This window comes from Littorina saxatilis, linkage group LG6 (assembly GCF_037325665.1).
Source record: "Littorina saxatilis isolate snail1 linkage group LG6, US_GU_Lsax_2.0, whole genome shotgun sequence".
NCBI lineage: Eukaryota > Metazoa > Mollusca > Gastropoda > Littorinimorpha > Littorinidae > Littorina > Littorina saxatilis.
In genome coordinates this window covers 53,967,755-53,985,113 of record NC_090250.1, presented here as the reverse complement: position 1 = coordinate 53,985,113, position 17,359 = coordinate 53,967,755, and the positions used below count along the sequence as shown (strand labels likewise).

Below are 17,359 nucleotides of genomic sequence, written 5' to 3'. Positions count from 1 at the left end.
GGCATAAGCAAACAGGTGCTTTTTTACATCCAGCCCTCGCCCATGGGAGGGTTTAATCTAATGGTAATACGTTTTAAAAATGTTGGAATATCAATTAAAGAAGTAACAAGTCGCGTAAGGCGAAAATACAACATTTAGTCAAGTAGCTGTCGAACTCACAGAATGAAACTGAACGCAATGCAACGCAGCAAGACCGTATACTCGTAGCATCGTCAGTCCACCGCTCTGTTTTAGCCCCTGACTTAAAAAGTGGAATAACTTTAGCCTGCTTTAACACAACTGGAAAATAACACTTGTCTATACAGAGATTTTACAGGTAAGTTAAAGAATCAGCAAGTACAGGGGCTGCTAATTTAAGAATCGTCCCGTCCAGACCATCAATTCCACGGGTTCCTGTTTGCTTGAGGTGCATGAGTGCATTACATACTTCTGTTACAGTAATAAATGGAATGTTTGATTGCGACATTATATTTTTAGATTCACAAAAATCTGTCAGAATCTTCAAATCATTTAAATGAGTATTGTCTTCGGGAACGACTTTCTCAGCTATGTTAGAAAAATGTTTATTCAGTTCCTCGGAGGATATGTCTTTAACGACAGAGCCTTTGGATGTTGATTGTTTATTTGTTAACTCATGTGTTGCCTTCCACATTGACTTAGAATTTTGTTTTGATGATGTAAGTTCCTGAAAATACTTTTTCTTTTTCCATCGCTTCATAGATGTAACTTTGTTTCTCTGATCTCTATATTCATTTTCCAGCCCTCTTTTTTTCAAAATATCGCGATTATCCGCTGCCTCTTGCAACTCTTGATCAAACCATTTTGGTTTAAATTGATGCTTAACCCTCTGGGTTTTCAATGGAACGTGTTTGTTATAAACCTTTTAAAAAGCATCATGCCAATATCCAAAAGCTTCATCCGGATCAGTCAAATTATAAACATTTTCAAGTGGGGAGTGCAACAAATCCTCAAGAAAATTTTCCTTATTAAATTTTGAAAACGAACGATATGTTATTGTTTTATGACCAGAGAGAGAGAGAGAGAGAGAGAGAGAGAGAGAGAGAGAGAGAGAGAGAGAGAGAGAGAGAGAGAGAGAGAGAGAGAGAGAGAGAGAGAGAGAGAGAGAGAGAGAGAGAGAGAGAGATCAAATCAAATCAAATCGAATCAAATCAAATTTTATTTTACGAGGGTTGTGGCATAAGCAATATAAACGAGCTTCTTTAGAGAGAGAGAGAGAGAGAGAGAGAGAGAGAGAGAGAGAGAGAGAGAGAGAGAGAGAGAGAGAGAGAGAGAGAGAGAGAGAGACAGAGACAGAGACAGAGACAGAGAGACAGAGAGAGACAGAGAGAGACAGAGACAGAGACAGAGGGAGAGAGGAAGAGAGAGACAGAGGGAGAGAGGTACAGAGAGAGAGAGAGAGAGGCAGACCGACAGAAGGACAAACACAAGACTATAATCAAGAAAGATGCAGACGGAAAACAGAAACAGACACATACAGATGTAGACAGACAGGGGATGGAGGGAGGAAAACAAATAAAGAGAGAGGGATATATTAGGTCACCTCATCATAGCTTTACGGTCCCAGCTTACACAGTCTTGCTAGACAATTGCCCCTTGCCCGCAGTGCATTCTCTTCTGCTTACAATTTCTCCACTCAGTAAAACTGTAAGGGCACTAGTGTATAAGAGATCTCGAGTAAGAGAGCGAGAGAGAGAGAGAAAGAGAGAGAGAGAGAGAGAGAGAGAGAGAGAGAGAGAGAGAGAGAGAGAGAGAGAGAGAGAGAGAGAAAGGGGAGGGGAGAGGGGGAGAGACTAAGCGAGGGAGAGAGAGAAAGAGAGAAAGAGGGAGAGGGACGCAGAGAGAGGGAGAGAGATGGAGAAATTTAGAGTGAGACAGAGATGGAGAGAGGGAGAGTGAGACAGAGATGGAGAGAGGGAGAGGGAGACAGAGATGGAGAGAGGGAGAGTGCGAGGGAGGAAGGGAGAGGGGGAGAGAAAGAACGAACGAACGAACGAACTTTATTACTCAAGGATGGAGATTTTAGGCTCACGCCTAGTCTTACAATCTGTCCCTGCTAAACTAAGACATAACAAGTCGCGTAAGGCGAAAATACAACATTTAGTCAAGCTGTCGAACTCACAGAATGAAACTGAACATAATGCAATTTTTCAGCAAGACCGTATACTCGTAGCATCGTGAGTCCACCGCTCGTGGCAAAGGCAGTGAAATTGACAAGAAGAGCGGGGTAGTAGTTGCGCTGAGAAGGATAGCACGCTTTTCTGTACCTCTCTTCGTTCTAACTTTCTGAGCGTGTTTTTAATCCAAACATATCATATCTATATGTTTTTGGAATCAGGAACCGACAAGGAATAAGATGAACATGTTTTTATATTGATTTGGAAAATTTAATTTTGATCATACTTTTTATATTTTTAATTTTCAGAGCTTGTTTTTAATCCAAATATAACATATTTATATGTTTTTGGAATCAGAAAATGATGAAGAATAAGATGAACGTAAATTTGGATCGTTTTATAAAAACATTATTTGTTTTACAATTTTCAGATTTTTAATGACCAAAGTCATTAATTAATTTTTAAGCCACCAAGCTGAAATGCAATACCGAAGTCCGGCCTTCGTCGAAGATTGCTTGGCCAAAATTTCAATCAATTTGATTGAAAAATGAGGGTGTGACAGTGCCGCCTCAACTTTTACAAAAAGCCGGATATGACGTCATCAAAGGTATTTATCGAAAAAAAGAAAACAACGTCCGGGGATATCATTCCCAGGAACTCTCATGTCAAATTTCATAAAGATCGGCCCAGTAGTTTGGTCTGAATCGCTCTACACACACACACGCACAGACACACACACACACACACACACACACAGACACACACACACACACACACACACACACACACACACACACACACACACACACACACACACACACACACACACACACACACACACACACACACACATACACCACGACCCTCGTCTCGATTCCCCCTCTATGTTAAAACATTTAGTCAAAACTTGACTAAATGTAAAAATAAAGACAATAAAAGGACAATTGTCAATCGCAATCATACAGTATTACTAATTACAGAGAGAGAGAGGAAGAGGCGAGTGGGGGGAGAGGGTGGACGAGGGAGATATTCTTGCTGATGCAACGATTACAGGCATGGCATTCATTTCAATGATGGTAATATTGTGAATTCCCATTTAATATGTCACCGCAATATTGCTGGCGCTACAATCTCAAAGATGTTGAAGTTGCTACTAACATAAGACATAAGACATAAGACTTTATTTCAACCATGTGCAGTACACTAGGGACATGTTTTGGCCAGAGTACAATCAATCAATCCATACACGCCCTTCCTAACGGTACGACTACTAATACTACTACCACTACTACTACAACTGCTACAACTACAACTACTACTTCTAATACTACTACTACTAGTGCTACAACTACAACAACTACTACTTCTACCGGCACGGTTGGCCTAGTGGTAAGGCGTCCGCCCCGTGATCGGGAGGTCGTGGGTTCGAACCCCGGCCGGGTCATACCTAAGACTTTAAAATTGGCAATCTAGTGGCTGCTCCGCCTGGCGTCTGGCATTATGGGGTTTGTGCTAGAACTGATTGGTCCGGTGTCAGAATAATGTGACTGGGTGAGACATGAAGCCTGTGCATGGCTGCGACTTCTGTCTTGTGTGTGGCGCACGTTATATGTCAAAGCAGCACCGCCCTGATATGGCCCTTCGTGGTCGGCTGGGCGTTAAGCAAACAAACAAACAAACAAAACTACTACTACTACTACAACTACAACAACTACTACTTCTACTATTACTATTACTTCTTCTGCTGCTACTACTGCTACAACTACAACTACAACTACTACTTCTACTACTACTACTGCTACAACTACAACAACAACTACTACTACTGCTACTGCTACCACTACTACTACTACTTGATGCTTCTTGTAACTCTGCTATGCCTTATATATATACTGTTCAAAAAAAGAAACGCATAGCTTGTAATATTTGGTTAATTTAGTTATATGGCTACAAGGATATCCACCAAACTGCAGAAAATGTTTATCTGGTCGTCGACCTTTCGTCCATTGCCACAAGTGAGTTCTGCACGTGACGCATGCGTTATCAGTGGCTACAATGTCAAAATTGCTCATTTGGCATGACCACTCGTCATGCTTCAGTGTAATTTCGTGAAACTCGGGGAATATTGAGCTCTCACCATGTCTTCCAAAACCCATAAAAGCGGATTGTTCGCCACAAAGAAATCAGACGACAATTCAGCGACGAAAGATGGCCCGATTGAGCAGAGAAGACCGCCAAATTGCATTGGGTCGTTTACAAGCAGGCCAAAGTCAAAGTGCAATCGCCAGGCACTTCCACGTGTCCCAGAGCACCATCAGTAGACTGTGGGTCAGGTTTCAAGCCACTGGCTCCGTTGCTGACTTGCCACGAGCGGGAAGACCAAGGGCGACAACTGCTGCTCACGACCGCTTCATACGGCTCCGCCACCTCCGGAATCGTTTCCTGTCGGCCTCATCTTCTGTCCAGGCTCTCCCCGGGCCACACCGATTATCGGACCAGACCGTGCGGAACCGCCTGCATGAAGCTGGTTTGAGAGCTCGCAGACCTCACAGAGGAGCTGTCCTCACCCGCCGCCATCGCCAGAACCGAGTGCAGTGGGGCAACCAGCACCTTCGCTGGACCGTCCGGAATCACTGGAGACACGTGTGGTTCAGCGACGAGTCCTACTTCCTGCTCCAGCGACATGATGGTCGGAGGAAGGTCTACCGGAGAGTAAACGAACGTTACGCGCCCAACTGTGTGGATGAGGCACCCGTTCATGGTGGTGGAGGCGTCATGGTGTGGGGGGCGATCAATACCGCTGGAAGGAGCACCCTGGTGCACGTCCAAGGGCGCATAACTGCCCAGCGATACGTGGAGGAAATTCTGCGCCCACACGCCCTTCCTCTTCTGGCTGACCAGGATGCCATATTCCAGCAGGACAACGCTCGCCCGCACACAGCACGACTCACCACCCAGTTCCTCACCGACCACCATGTCTAGGTGCTTCCCTGGCCATCCATGTCGCCAGACATGAACCCGATAGAACACCTCTGGGATGAATTGGACAGACGTGTGCGCAGGCGAGAAGAAGCGCCGGCAAATCACCGCGATCTATTGCAGGCACTTCAGGAGGAGTGGGACACCATCCCACAGCAAGATATCCGGCATCTGATCCAGTCCATGCCCAGAAGGTGCCGGGCAGTTGTTGCTGCTCAAGGCAGTCACACCCCCTACTGACTTGACAGCCTCGGCACCCAATCGTATTGATTGACTGATTGATTTGAAGATGCAAATGAACTGTGTGTGCATTCAACTGTGTCCATACCAAATTTCAAACAAATAATCTAAATATTGGATTTTCTGTTAATTTTTTCGAAAAATAAAACAAATTTGGCAAGTAGCAACTATGCGTTTCTTTTTTTGAACAGTATAGCAATGTCGCTGCTACTGGGTATAACATTAATTTTCTTATATGTGACCCTCCACCACGGAATGAGTCGCATGTCACCTTTGCATGATTTTCGTATTTTTACATTTTCCTAAAGAGTGTTTTATGCTCTATCCAGTGGTGAAAACCGTTTTAGAAAAGAGCGAAAACTGTTCGAGTTATAAGCCTGTGACTATAGGTGACCCTCACACTGTTACCAGACACTCCCCGGACTTATATTAAGTCTAGCGCAGAACCGCGCGAGGTGACATGCGACTCATTTCGTGGTGGAGGGTCACATATCACCCCCACTGCTGCATGAAGACCATACTACACTCAGAGAGAACAATGAAGGCGAGACAGAAAAAGGAAAGACATGGAAAGAACGGGATAGAAACCTAGAAAGAGACACAAATAGATGAGCAGGGATTTCTAGAGACAGTTAGAGACGAGAAGACTCGAGCAATAACCGTATCGATCTTAGCACTTTTTCGAGACAATCGCTATATTCAGCTTTTCAGACGACGTCAAAATCTCCATCATAAAAGAACTAACCTCATTTTACCCTCCCGTTTTTCGCACGCACAAAAACGGTTCAATAGGACGGAGGAGTCGAGTGTTCTTAGCTGAATTCTCTCCTAAACCCCGCCATCGTGAGCGTCGTTTCGTTCCGCAAACGACCTTAATACAACGCCCGTGGCTCTTATTCCGCTCAAGCATTGTTTGGAGAATCGAATTCTTGATGTTTTTAGAGCCCTCCCGCCTCATGGAGTCAAAATAAGCCCGGGAAAACGCCGGCGATGAGCCGTTTTCCTGAAGTAAATTGAGTCGCTTGCGTGACGCGTTTTTCTTCGTGCGAAGCCGTTTCCTTTGCTCAAGAAAGATACGTCAGTCTTTGTATCCTCGTTCCCAAGTCGATTTGTTCATGAAATGCTTTTAGATCGGTCTGGCGGAAAATGGTTGACCACTTTCAAACGCTAATAGACAATTGTAACAGGCGCGTGTGGAGGGCAGACATTTTGTGTCTGATGCTTGTCACGATTCATCTCCTTCTTCTTCTTCTTCCTTCAGGCGTGCGGAATTATAATTCTCTCGGCGAGTAGGTTGACACTTTTTTCACAGCAGACTTGACTCAGAAGTATCTTGTTACATCTAGCCATCGATAGCTTATCTTGGACATCGTGGCAGGATTATTTATATAGTATTAGTTATCGTTAGATTTTACTGTGATATCAACATTTATCAGTCTGAATGTCGAGAAAGCTGAAATCATATCAGATCGAGGCGTACTTTCCGATGCCAGCTATTTACAGTAAAATAACACGCCCAATGTGTTACTTATCATACAACTTCACTTTCCGATGCCAGCTATTTACAGTAAAAGAACACGCCCAATGTGTTACTTATCATACGACTTCACTTTCCGATGCCAGCTATTTACAGTAAAAGAACACGCCCAATGTGTTACTTATCATACAACTTCACTTTACGATGCCAGTTATTTACAGTAAAAGAACACGCCCAATGTGTTACTTATCATACAACTTCACTTTACGATGCCAGCTATTTACAGTAAAATAACACGCCCAATGTGTTACTTATCATACAACTTCACTTTCCGATGCCAGCTATTTACAGTAAAATAACACGCCCAATGTGTTACTTATCATACAACTTCACTTTCCGATGCCAGCTATTTACATGTACAGTAAAAGAACACGCCCAATGTGTTACTTATCATACGACTTCACTTTCCGATGCCAGCTATTTACAGTAAAAGAACACGCCCTGATGTGTTACTCATCATGGAACTTCTTGATCCGATGCCAGCTATTTACAGTAAAAGAACACGCCTGATGTGTTACTCATCATGGAACTTCTTGATCCGATGCCAGCTATTTACAGTAAAAGAACACGCCTGATGTGTTACTCATCATGGAACTTCTTGATCCGATGCCAGCTATTTACAGTAAAATAACACGCCCAATGTGTTACTTATCATACAACTTCACTTTCCGATGCCAGCTATTTACAGTAAAAGAACACGCCCAATGTGTTACTTATCATACGACTTCACTTTCCGATGCCAGCTATTTACAGTAAAAGAACACGCCCAATAGACACATTCGGGAAATAACTCGATCGGGTTTGTATGGATTGTGAAAGAGGGAGTATCATTGCCTTTTTCCTTGGAAAAAGTTCCGACACTTAGTTACTGTACACGTGTTAGAGACACACACCCTGACAATGACTGGCCCGTAATGTCACGTGAATACATTATCCCACTTGACATTATTTCCCACGTGACATTACAGGTCAATCACTAACGAGGGGGGTGTCCCATACACGCGTACAGGAACCAAGTGTCGTAAGTTTGTCCAAGAAAAGGCAATGATACTCACTCTTCCACAACCAATACAAACCCGACCGAGTTATTCCATACAATCTTGACAGAGTTATTCCATACAATCTTGACAGAGTTATTTCCGAAAATCGTTTTTTTGTTGACTTACCGACCAGGGATTTGTGAGGTAATGAACGTAAGCTTTGCTGAGCGGACCAACAAGAGGAAACATCTCGAAGCCGGTAATGTTGACACCTCCAGTCTTAAAAGCCGTCAAAGACACATAACGCAGACTCTGCAACAAGTCAAGGCAACATTTAACGTGTATGTGGAATAGCAAGTAAGAATTGCAGTTGAATAGCACGTATGTTACGCGTGATTGTTCTGAAAAGTGACTATTACATGATTGTTCTGAAAGTCTACTATTTATTTCATCGTAAACATGTAAGCCCTCATACGTGGTTGTTCTGAAAGCTTACTAATTTACATGATTGTTCAGAAACTCTACTAAAGGTAAACTTGCTTCACCCGTGAACTGTTGTCAGATATGGAACAATATGTATACCCCAGCCCAACGAAGTTGGAGGTGGGGTATACTGGATTCACTTTGTCCATCTGTCTGTGTGTATGTCTGTATGTATATGGAACAATATTTTGATACAATGATACTAAAGCTTTAGTGATATTGATATCTATACCCAATGAATACAAACTCAACAAGTAATACGTTTCATACATTGAACATGTCTTCTTTATTGTTCTCAACTCAAAATTCAAATTAAATGCCCAAAGACAAAAATTATTCATAATCTTCAAACATGTAATGATTCTTCTTGAGTATTCCCAACTGAAAATTCTAATTACAGGTTAAAAGGGACTCATAGAAACTTTTGATTTTCCCTCTTTGCCATGCATAGGTGGCTGGGTCACCAACATGGATCGAAAGGCATGGCAAAGAGGGAAAATTGAAGCTAATTTTTGCCCCTTTAAAAACGAAAGGCACAACAAATAATTTTCACGTCACAAATGAAACTTCTTTTTTTTTTTAACTAAAAATTCAAGTGGAGAGGGGATGAGAGACGTGAGGAGATGGCCGGGGTTGCGAGATGGGTGGGGAGTCTGGGCTATAACGTTCTTGCACGCGAGACAATATACTTCTTTTTGTGTGTGTGTGGGGGGGTATTTTGTTTATCTCTCTCTCTCTCTCACTCTCTCTCTCTCTCTCTCTCACACTCTCTCTCTCTCTCTCACTCTCTCTCTCACTCTCTCTCTCTCTCTCACTCTCTCTCTCTCTCTCTCTCTCTCTCTCTCTCTCTCTCTCTGAATATTTTTGTCATCCTAAATATTGGGGGGGGGGGGGGCAAAAAGACATGTTTGCCCCCCCCCCCCCAGCCCAGGAACAGCAGCTGCCCTCCCCCCCACCCAGTTTCCGACGCCAGTGCACTGAGTACATACGCTCACACACACCACACATACACACACATGAAAGCTAAATTTATTAGCACATCTCTGTTTTCAGTGACACTTGTTTTTGTATTACACAGCAACCACCAGAATTTTTTATATGAATTATTCAAATGGTTTGATAAAGTGTCAGTTGATATGAACTGAAAGAACTTCACTGGCTTCCTGTATCTGAACGTATTAGGTATAAAGCTGCCTGCTTCTGCTACAATATCATCTCTGAATCGGCACCTGCCTATCTTTCTGAACTGGTCTCTCTCTACACTCCCTCTCGCACCCTTCGTTCTTCTGATGATGCTCGACTTCTCTGTCAAGGTCGCTTTAAACGCAAGGCTCATGGCTTCCGCACGTTTTCGTATTATGGACCTCAGTTATGGAATTCACTCCCCTTTCAATTACGTCACTCTCCATCCATTTCATCTTTTAAGTCCAATTTGAAAACTCACTTGTTCCAACAACACTACGGATAGTTCCTTAGTATATAGAGTCTGGGGATGTGAGATGTGCATGATGTGTTGTTTGAATCTGACAGTGATTGTATGATTTTTGTATACATGTATTGTTGTCACGCGCTTTGAACTTCTGATAAGGCGCTTTATAAATGCCCGTTATTATTATTATTATTATTATAAACCTCCCCCACCCCCTACACCTAAAAAAAGGGAGTGGAGAGACGGATCAACTCAAACACACATCTGAAGCTGTCGCGCACACAGAAGACGGATCAACTCAAACACACTTCGTTGGGCAGGGGTATACATATTGTTCCATATCTGACTACATTTCACGGGTGAAGCAAGTTTACCTTTAGTAGAGTTTCAGAACAATCATGTACATTAGTAGGTTTTTAGAACAATCACGTGTGAGGGCTTACATGATTACGATGAAATAAATAGTAGACTTTCAGAACAATCATGTAATAGTCACTTTTCAGAACAATCACGCGTAACACACGTACACATTGCAGCTATAAGGCTGACAGCGCTTGTCGTTAGTGTAACGTGGGTACTTTGCAATGTATGTTGAGTGAGGATTTTTGTTTTTCTCCAAAATGTATACTTTTGTGTTGTGGTTATCGTTACGTTATGTGTTTAAACATGCTCTTTGTATCACCAACACACATTGTCACACACACACACACACACACACACACACACACACACACACACACACACACACACACACACACACACACACACACACACACACACACACACACACACACACACACACACACGCACTCAATCGTGAGACAGAAAGGCCGGAATATGCTTTACTCACCAAAAAAGGCAACACAAAATGAAATCGAATCTTGTAAACAGTGTCGTCTGATATCTGAAACAAAGAAGAAACACGATTTTGTGTTATCCACTAAACTAAACAAAGCAAACACTCAAACAAGCAGTCATGCACAATGGACGAATTCCGAATAATTAATAACTCTGTCGCGTTTGTATGGGTTGTGGGACAGTGACCGTTTCTTGCAAACGGCAGACAAACAACGAAGGGACCAATCACTAGCGAGGGGTGTGTCGGAAACACGTGCGTGTCTCTACGTGTTTCCGATACACCTCTCGCCAGTGATTGGTCCCAGCATTGTTTGTCTGCCGTTTTGCAAGAAAAGGTCACTTTTCCACAGCCCATACGGAACTATTTCCGAAACACACACACACACGCACGCACGCACGCACGCACGCACGCACGCACGCACGCACACTCACACACACACACTCACACACACGCACGCACACACACACACACACACACACACACTCACACACACACACACACACACACACACACACACACACACACACACACACACACACACACACACACACACACACACACACACACTCACACACACACACACACACACTCACACACACACACACACACTCACACACACACACACACATACACACACACACACACACACACACACACTCACACACACACACACACTCACACACACACACACACACACACACACACACGCACACACACACACACACTCACACACTCACACACACACACGCGCACACACACACACACACGCACGCACACACACACACACACTCACACACACACACACACACACACACACACACACACACACACACACACACACTCGACATGCCACTCTTTTTTTTTTTTAAATGAGCGGCGACTGCAAACAATGTGAAAGCAAGCTTCCCGATGCCTCCTCCCCCCCCCCCCCCCCCCCTCTCTACGATTTGCAACACAGCCCCCCCTGACCCTGTACTTCGAAACAAATTCACAGAAGGTTATTGAACCTATCTGATAGTTTTTGGCTTTGCATGTCGCTTTTTGTGCTTACATTATCTGTTTTTACAACTATGTAATCATAATGATGTCGTATTATGCTGACGTGAATCTTCCATATTTCCAAATAACGACTGTAGCTGATGAACAAACTTAAAGCTCAGGTGACCTTACATGCTTTTTTGAGTTCAAGCATTACAATCACAAATGGCAGACAACGTTCAAATGCGATGACAGTTCTAAATCTAGCGCACTTTGGTTTTTATCCGCTAAACACAATCTGTCTCAAAAAGCTTAAAATGTGAAACAAAATATATATTTTTTAATTTGGCCGGAAGAGTGCGTTCCGTCAGCTTCATTTTACAGTGCAGTCAAGGCAAAGTTGCACTTGGCACGTGCATTTCGTGAGATGGATTGGAAATTGGAGCGCAGGGAATAAAGCACTCGCCAGCTGCACGACAAGCGGCATAGCCTGTCACCCTGCTCTTAAGTGCTTCTATCTGTCACACGACCCGACTCAACTCGTCTTTCAGGATGGCATCATGCTAGCTGAATCTTTAGAGCTAGGAAAATATAAGAGCTTGCAGCTAGCTGCAGAAGACTCTGTATAACCTGTGACCCTGTTTGAATGCTTCTAGTTGTCACACGACCAAACATTTACTCATCTGCTCATGCTAGCTGAATGTTCGGAACAAGGTAAGTTTAGTACTAAAGAGCTCGCAGCTAGCTACAGAAGATTATGTATAGTCTGTGACTCTGTTTGAATGCATTGCCTGTTGCTAGCTGCATGTTCAGAACAAGGTAAGTTTAGTACTAAAGAGCTCGCAGCTAGGTACAGAAGATTATGTATAGCCTGGGACTGTGTTAGAATGCATTGCCTGTTGCTAGCTGAATGTTCAGAACAAGGTAAGTTTAGTACTAAAGAGCTCACAGCTAGCTCCAAAAGACTCTGGATAGCATGTGACCCTGCTTAAATGCTTCTATTCGTCACACGAACAAAACATTTACTCATCTCCTCATGCTAGCTGAATCTTTGCAAACGAGGAAAGTAAAGTACGTAAGAGCTCGCATCAAGCTGCAAAAGACGGTGAATATCCTGTGACCATATTTGTAAGAGCGTGTATTTGTCTAAGGAGCAACATTTTATTGATAAAAAAAGGGCATTTTCAAATAAGCTGTATCTTTGAAGCGCGAGGAGTAAACACTTGACAGATTGCAATAAGCTGTACGAGACTAAACATAGCGTGTAAACTAGTGTAACAGGATTATATTTGTCATCGGACTCAAGTGTCATTCATCCAGGAGGACTTTTTCATGCAAGATGAATACTTCCATAGCGGGTTATATAGCGCCCACCAGCATGCAAACGCCACTACGATATTTTGTTTCGTGTGTGACCCTCATTTGAAGTGCTTACATCTGCACATGTGCTCGCATCTCCGGTTTAACACGGTGAAATGAAGCAGGTCTGCGTTACAATGAATGCGGCGATCAGTCGTAATGTATAGCATACCTGCCCAATGTCGAAAGGACAAGATTCCAGCCCAAAAGTACAAGTCTATATCAGTGACAAAGGTTACCATTGAACCTATACACCGTCACCCTTTTTCCTGTTACTTGTTACGTACACTTTCACAACTTTCAAGGGTAAAGAAACAGCATCTCTTAAAAGACCAAAGAGTAAAATACGAATGGGGGCAAAAACGAAACTCTCACAGAAAGTAGCCTTTTCGTCAAATCAAAGCAGAAGGGAGACTTGATGTCTTCAGTCCGGAGACATGGCGAGTGTCTTGCAACACCCAGCTGTCTCGGAAACCAATCCCTCGTCTGACAGGTCGTCGGGCTAAATAAGCCCTCAAAGCGAGCTAGGGACGATCCTGACCTCCATGGTCCTAACTCAATTATTCAACGGCCTCAACAACATCCACAGATTGGGAGACTACTTTAATCTTCCCACTCGACAAAAAGGAACATGGGAAGTGTTTAGAAAAGACCCTTCTAGGCACAAGAGTACAGGTCTTATAACAAAAAATAAAGGTCACGGAGGGGTGATGGTGAGTTATGGGACGTGACGTGGAGAGTAGATGCTTCCCCCTCCCCTGCGTCATGTATCTCCATCTAACGGTGCCCTGTTCCCTCTCCCCAAGAAATAGAGTAGGGCCGGGTGGGAAGTGAGAGCTTGGTGTGTGTGTGTGTGTGTGTGTGTGTGTGTGTGTGTGTGTGTGTGTGTGTGTGTGTGTGCGTGGCTGTGTGTGTGTGTGTCTGTGCGTGTCTGTGTGTGTCTGTGTGTTTGTGATCGATATGTTTTACCTTCTATATGTGTTTTTTGGGGGCCCATGTCAACGTAAGCTATTTCCAAAACTGCATCTACAAAGAATCCGCATAACAGCTATAACTGCATTTGCTCGTAGGACCTGGGTGCTAACCATGTTAACGTCACTTTCTCTAGCTCACGATTGCCTCTGACGTAGATCATTCCTGACATATAAAGTGCAACACGAGAACAATTGATGTATCAGCAGAGTGCAATGAGGATAATTATGACCTCATGCACTCTTTTCACTCAAAAAATCCCAAGTAAAATAGGCTTTTTACAACAAAAACCGATGTCTTTATACACTAATTTTATTTATTCCTATAACTGCCTGTGGGTCTGCCTATCACCGAGATTTGCGTATTCCTATTGCTAAGTGAATATTCAATGTGATTGGAGAAAAAATAAAAACTTCCAAGACATGATTGATCTGACTGTGAACATAAATCTGGTTATCAGGAATTTCTTCTTTTCTCGTTCTCTTATTCTCTTGTTTTTGATAAAGCGACCAGAAAGCATTTGGGGCAATGTTGATAGAAGTAGCTTGAGAGTATTGACGTCAACCAGACCTGAACAATTCTTGTATTCAACGCAGCCTACGTCCACAAGGCATAGCCTGAGCCAAGCGTAATTCCAAAATATAGGGGAAGGGATCCTAATATGGACCAGCTCCTAATATGGACCACCTCCTGTTCTGACAAACTAACGGCGCTAGAGCGCTCAAAAAAATTATATTCGCTCTATTCACCCTCTCTGGATAACTTGCACATGTCAAAACAGTTGCAGAAACACAAATCTGACAACCGTTAGGCTTTTTCTCCACTGTTGGCAGCGTTCACTCTAAATTTGCCGCCTAAAACGGATTCGTTTCTGTCCACAGCCAAAGCTTTTATCACACAAAAATTGCTATATATGACAGCAAAGACCGTATTTGTAACATTTTAGCAGTGTTGACCCCGAGTTTCTACTGCAAACAAAAAATAATAGCAAAATCTCAAAGTATGTGCGAGTCCCCTTATATGGACCACCTTCAACAAATCGAAGAAAACAAGAACTAAAGGCTATTTTCATTAATTCATTAAGAAGCTTGCTGGAAATAACCTATAACAAGCCCTCAAGATTTAACAATTTTTTTTTAAAAAAGTCTTCTTTTTGTGGAAGTTGAAAAATTCACTTATTATCACTCTGTTTTTGATAAGCTTCTTTAGTTTCCTGGTGTGCTTCAAATAATGCTCTCATCAACCCGAAACGGATAAATATAAAGCATATTTTAATTAGTCTGAATTGTACACTAAGTTGTATCATGTTATTTTAAAGTATAGGGGGCTTTTTACAGTGATTCGTGAAGGCCGCTTCACTGGTCCATATTAGGCGCCCAGGCTGCTAATATGGACCATTTGTGATTTGTTTCTGTATTTATTTTTTGCTGAATGTCTATCAAAGCTATTCCACTCTAATTAGGCCTAACGGTTAACCTAAGAGAGAAGGACTACCAAACACAAAATGAAACTTCTTCGCAAGAAAACAAGCTAGTTATCAGCATCAAACAAAAAGTGGTCCATAGTAGGAGCCCTTCCCCTACCTCTGTACCAAGAAGCCATTTAAAACGCACTACACATTTCTCACTTTGCTAAGACTATACGACAAGGAGCCGTCTACAACCTAGTCCAAATTGCTCATTTTGCCAAAACAATACGACCAGGAGCTAATTATAAACCACTACAAATGGCTCATTTGGCTATAACCCTGCGAAAAGACGACATCTGAAATTCGCATCAAATGACTTGTCAAAATCTCCATTTCAAGACGCTGAACATTGTATAAATCCTCTGGTAGGAAGCTGTCCACTAAAGAAGAGCAAAGCCATTACCCGTCTCCAGATCTGATTGCTACGTCCTTGAACCCTGGCTCCAACACCAGGCATGGGAATTGAAAATTGTAAAAAAAGCGGAAAATTTATAACTGAAGACGCGAAGCGTCAAGTCGACGGCGCGAAGCGCCTAGCCTTACTAGGGGGGTCCGGGGGCATGCCCCCCCGGAAAAAAATTTTCTCCAAAGAACCCAGATGGTGCAATCTGGTGTCATCTGAGCTCCAAGTTTGCATTGAATTATGTTTTTAGAATCAGAGTTTTTAGTACAAAAATGTACCAATTGTTTCTTTTTTGATGAAAAAATATATATATATACATGTATTATATGGTTTAAATTTATACAAAAATTGATCTGTTGAGACAAACAGGAAAATGTAACTTGTAACACAATCTGTGCAATCTGGTTTACTTTCAAACATAAAAGTTCAATAACTGAGGCGGGCGGTAGCAGTGCGTGAACAAAGTACAGAAAGTTTTCGCGGGCTTTTGTGCAAAGGCCAAAGTAACCGGTGCTTTCTTTGTGTGCCTCCCCCCTTTATTTTTTCGGCGGACACTTTTGCATTTTCGGCGGAACAAAAAAAAAATTCGGCGGAAATCCGCCGTTCGGCGAACAATTCCCATTGAACACCTTTTGCTTGGCGGAGTGTCATGTGAACATGATTGATTAACATGTAACACGAAGTTGAAGGTCGGCAGGGAAGGTACGGTGCATACTCGTCATTACAGTGTTCTAATTTAGATGGTAGAACGTATTACCGTGTAGCAAAGACCTGTACGCGTACGTGTAGATATTGCGTCACCCGTGACTCACTTTTTTCTCCAATGTTCCAAATGCATACGTTGGTTTGCTCCCACCAAGACTGCAGATCTTGGCAACCGCGTGAGGTAAAAACAAGATTTGATGACGTTACCCGTACACGTCCTGAAAAGTGCTGATCTATAGTCAGTCGGCTGAGGACCGTTTTGGTTACTTTTTGGCGTCACGTTAGCAAACACATTTTTCTGATAGATTTTAACACCACAACACTAAATCTAAAGTTTTGGGGCAATATTCCAAACCACCGGTGAGAAAAACGTTGGTTTGTGTGTATGTTTTCCTTCTTTGGCGTTACTATTCTTGTTTTGAGGGTTGGGTTCATAAAACGGACATAAAACTTAAACCGCTTGACAGAAATTCTATAACTGTAAATCATTTGAAAGGGAAGGCATTCATGTACACGTTTGTGCCACTTAAAATGACGTCATTATCTGTTTATTTTTGTGAAATTGACAAGAAGAGCGGGGTAGTAGTTGCGCTGAGAAGGATAGCACGCTTTTCTGTACCTCTCTTCGTTTTAACTTTCTGAGCGTGTTTTTAATCCAAACATATCATATCTATATGTTTTTGGAATCAAGAACCAACAAGGAATAAGATGAAAGTGTTTTTAAATTGATTACGAACATTTAATTTTGATAATAATTTTTATATTTTTAATTTTCAGAGCTTGTTTTTAATCCAAATATAACATATTTATATGTTTTTGGAATCAGAAAAAA

General features: G+C 42.5%; 1 protein-coding gene across 1 annotated transcript in view; it reads right to left on the bottom strand.

The window, feature by feature from the left end:
• The window catches only part of LOC138968050 (glutamate receptor-like), a 108,330-nt gene that overhangs the window by 50,171 nt on the left and 40,800 nt on the right, over nucleotides 1-17,359 (bottom strand). Inside the window, exons 5-6 of the mRNA XM_070340613.1 lie at nucleotides 10,634-10,687; nucleotides 8,058-8,183 (exon numbers count right to left, since the gene is read on the bottom strand). Of these exons, the coding sequence (XP_070196714.1) occupies nucleotides 8,058-8,183; nucleotides 10,634-10,687 (180 nt within the window). The remainder of the gene's footprint in view (nucleotides 1-8,057; nucleotides 8,184-10,633; nucleotides 10,688-17,359) is intronic.